Raw genomic sequence first — 3,840 nt, 5'->3', positions numbered from 1 at the left:
GGGAAAGAGAGAGCATCAGCAGAGTCTAGACAAGTCAGGACCACTGAGCAGACAACCTCTGCTTCTGTTCTTAGTGTCTCACATAAGGACTGTGGTACTTACTGAGTCTAAAACAAGGGTAAACTATGATGTGTGGTACAGTGTACAAATATTCAATGAAACGTGAATACATCCATCCTAGACTTTGTCAAATTTGCTTTTAATTGAAACTGTCTCACCACTTCTCAACTCTGCTAGCAAGATTCAGCAAGCTATAGCATGGATCAGTGGTTATCAATGAGGGGAAATTTTGCCCCCCACGGGACAATGTCTGGAGACACTTTTGGTTGTCACAACAGGGGACAGGGGTGCCACTGGCATCTAGGGGGTAGGGGCTATGGATGCTGCTAAGCATCCTACAGTGCACGGGACAGCCCCCCCTCCCACAGCAAAGAATGATTTAGTCCCATATGTTAGTAATGTGGTTGAGAAGGCCTGGCATAGAGCCAGGTGCCATAAGTCTGAAAAGGCCAGCGTCTGTATACATCCTTCTACCAGATTCACCAATGAGTTAATTGAAACTTCATTTTTGCCTCCAAATCCAACTTAATTGTTTTCTTAACTGGTGGCTTCCAGCCTAAAATAGGACTTCTATTCTTTCCCAAAGGGGTTAATTGAAATTAGTTCAGGAAGAACCTGGGTTTGTGTTCAAGTATATGGTACACTAGCAGGTTTCGGAGTCCTCAGTTCAACTTGTAGCTATCCAGCAGTTGTGGGTGTGTTATTTCCATCTCCAGCCTCCCTTTTCATGCAAAATTAGAGGGGTAGACCAGATGACCTCTTCTTGCTTTGTGTAATCCCCAAGCTAAGCAGCCCACTTAATAAAGAGAGTGAAATCATCTTCTTAAAGCACAAAGGCCACTTTGCTGCTTTGTCAATTTATCCCTTCTGTTCTTTCCACAGATTATATTTTCATTAGTTGCAAATTGACTTAACAACCTCTGCACTTTCGAGCCAGGGAGATGCTAACTTCTTGAAATATTGTTCAGGATATCACAACCTCGAATTGCATCTTTCTTTTTCTTTCCCAGGGAAGCTGAGAAAGCACTCCAGAGGTGGGTATTTCTTGTAGCCTGTTCTTCCAGGAACATGAATTAATCTCTAGGATTTCTGAATATTGGTTCCTTTATAATCAAAAGTCTTTCTCTGCAAGAGCTCTCCATAATCACTAGGTATAAAACCATCACTAGGCGCACCCACAGCCATTCATCTCCAGCCAGGGAGGGTGAATTCATCCCTTCACCCAGCAGGAGTGCCACATTCCCTCTGAGTTCACTTGTCAATCCAGAGCTCCAGTTCAATTCAGCAAACAGTTGGCAAATCCCAGATTTGGATCCAAGACACAAGGGAGGAGGTGGGGCATGGCAGATGTGGTCCGGAAGCTACACACCTTGTCCTGAAAGAATAAGGGACTCACCCCCAGGGTTACATTGTAGGTCTGAAATGAATTCACTGTGTGACTTTGGGCAGGCTCCTTCCTACCTCTGAACCTGAGTTTCCTCATCCAAAAAGGAAAGAGTTTGGACCAGGTGGTCTCAAAGGCTCTTTAGCTCAAATCTTCAGTGGTTCTGTGAGTCTGTGGCGCTATCTCCAAAGAGCAAAGTAGAAAAAGAGTACCCTGAGAGCTCAGAGGAGTGAGTGGCTACTTCTAGCGGGGGGGAAGAAAGACAAGGGAGACTTGGAGCACAGACATCTTTTAAGCTTAACCTTAAAGAACAGAGGATGAGTAGCATTTTGTCAGGTGGAAATGGGATATAGGTAAAGAAAAATATTCCAGCTCAAGGAATCATCCTTATCAGAAGATGGATACTAAAATATGGAGATATGAAAATTGAGGATGTAATAGAGACCCAGTAAGTCAATCAGTTGAAGTGTACGCTATGTGATGATGTTTTGTGAGGGAGAAGATTAAACAGGTAACCTGAGAACAAAATATGGAAACTTTGAAGACCCCTCAAGAAAATTTAGACTTTATTGAGTAATAGGAAGCTGACTGATTAGATAAACAGATTAGAGCTATACTCTAGTGCTGTAAGAACTGCACACAGGGGATAAATTGGAGAGGAAAATATCAATAATTCAAGGTGGACTTATGAGATTATGCATTAGTTCAAGAGACAAGAATATAATGCTTGAACGAGGGCAATGGCCAGAGAATGAAAAGGAGGGCATAGAAACAGGATGAATTAGGCCAGGATAGTCATTAAGGTTAAGAGCGGTGAGGGAGGGAAGGAATGAAGGATGACACCAAAGTTCTGAGCATGGAAAGCTAAGAAAAGGGCACATAAGCTGGTCAAATCAGAAGTGGAAGCAGAGGAAGTCCTTTGGTAGCATGTTAAGTTTCAGGGGAGATATCTAGGAGACGGTTGAAAAATCAGAAGTTCAGGTAGAGGTAATAGTTGAAACTGATGGTGTGAATGAAATGGATCAGAGGGCTCGTGTACAGAGAGATGAAAACTAAGAAGAGAACCTAGGAAATACCTGTATCTATAGAGTGGAATTATGGGGTCAAAGAAAGAAGAGTAAAGAAGAAATCGTAGAATCGCAAGGTTAGGCAGGAGCTACAAGAAACAAAAAATAAGGCAGCATAGAAGCCAAGATAGGAAAAGATTTCGTGGAGAAAGGAAGCGTGTGTGAAGAACCAGGAGGCCCCAGTGTCTGTACAGGCTCTGGAGGGAAGGGGCTCTTGTGGCTGTAGCCATCACTGTCAGCGCTGATTCGCGTGGCTTTCCCTCGCAGCCTCATGCAGTGAGCAGGACCGTGTGATCAGAGCATCAGAAGGGGAGCTGAACTTCCCAGAAAGCCCCTTCCTGTATTATGAGAGCAAGCAGTGAGTAGCCCCCGCTGCCTCCCCTGCCCTTGACTCCCACCTCCAGTTTGACTCGGCCCCACTCATTGGACTGTGACAATCGCTTTCCATCTAGAAATAATACCCTCTCAACGTATCTACCTTCAGACTGCGTGTCTGGACCCTGTTTGTACCAGAGGGAATGCACGTGCTCCTCAATTTTTCCCACTTCGATGCAGAGTCTTGTCACCACAATTACCCGTCAATATATTCTTTAGAAGACACACTTATTGGTGAGTGGGTTTTCACATTGTCAAATGGACACTAGTGCTAGGAGGACTTAATGGGGCCTGGTTACAATATATCTGGCCCTGAGGCATCTATAAGTACCTCCTATCTCCAATTTTGAGACTTAGAATTGACCGTGGAAAGGAACAAAATATGAGCCTGTGTGAGGGCTGTAAGGGCCACAGTGCAATTCACTTACAGCATCTGCTGCCCGTGGAAACAGGCTTCCTAGACTCACTTGCCAGACCTGGAGCCCATCAGGAGTAAAATGTAGACATATAACATTGCCTCTTGGGGCCTCCCGGGCAGAATGCTGCTCTCCTAAGCATGAAAATGACCTTTACCTGCCTCGTCCAGTTCAGAAGGAAGATACCAACAGATAACCCCAGGAGGAGATAAAGGTTACTTATACAAGAAACAGAAATAGAGGAGTGTTTCTGTGGTTCTAAACTGCAGATGATTTTTCCCACCCCCTCCCTCCCCCAGGAGACACTTAGCGATGTCTTAGAAGCATTTTTGTTATCACAACGAGAGGGAATGTTACTGGCATCCAGTGGGTAGAGGCCAGGATTGCTGCAAAACATCATACAATATGCAGAACAGCCTGAACACCAAGAACGTTCCAGTTCAAAATGTCAGTAGTGCTGAGGTCGAGAAACCCTGATTTAGACAAGCCTGCACTATCATGAAAGGTCAGTTCCCCATAAGTCTTTTTTTTTTTTTTT

General features: G+C 44.4%; 1 protein-coding gene across 1 annotated transcript in view; it reads left to right on the top strand.

Annotated features, from left to right (window-relative positions):
• The window catches only part of OVCH2 (ovochymase 2), a 19,274-nt gene that overhangs the window by 9,129 nt on the left and 6,305 nt on the right, over positions 1-3,840 (top strand). Inside the window, 3 exon segments of the mRNA XM_007459869.1 lie at positions 1,071-1,094; positions 2,779-2,869; positions 2,996-3,120. Coding sequence (XP_007459931.1) covers positions 1,071-1,094; positions 2,779-2,869; positions 2,996-3,120 — 240 coding nt within the window.

The sequence above is a fragment of the Lipotes vexillifer genome, unplaced genomic scaffold, assembly GCF_000442215.2.
Source record: "Lipotes vexillifer unplaced genomic scaffold, Lipotes_vexillifer_v1.1 scaffold61, whole genome shotgun sequence".
NCBI lineage: Eukaryota > Metazoa > Chordata > Mammalia > Artiodactyla > Lipotidae > Lipotes > Lipotes vexillifer.
This window is presented reverse-complemented; position numbering and strand designations above follow the sequence as displayed.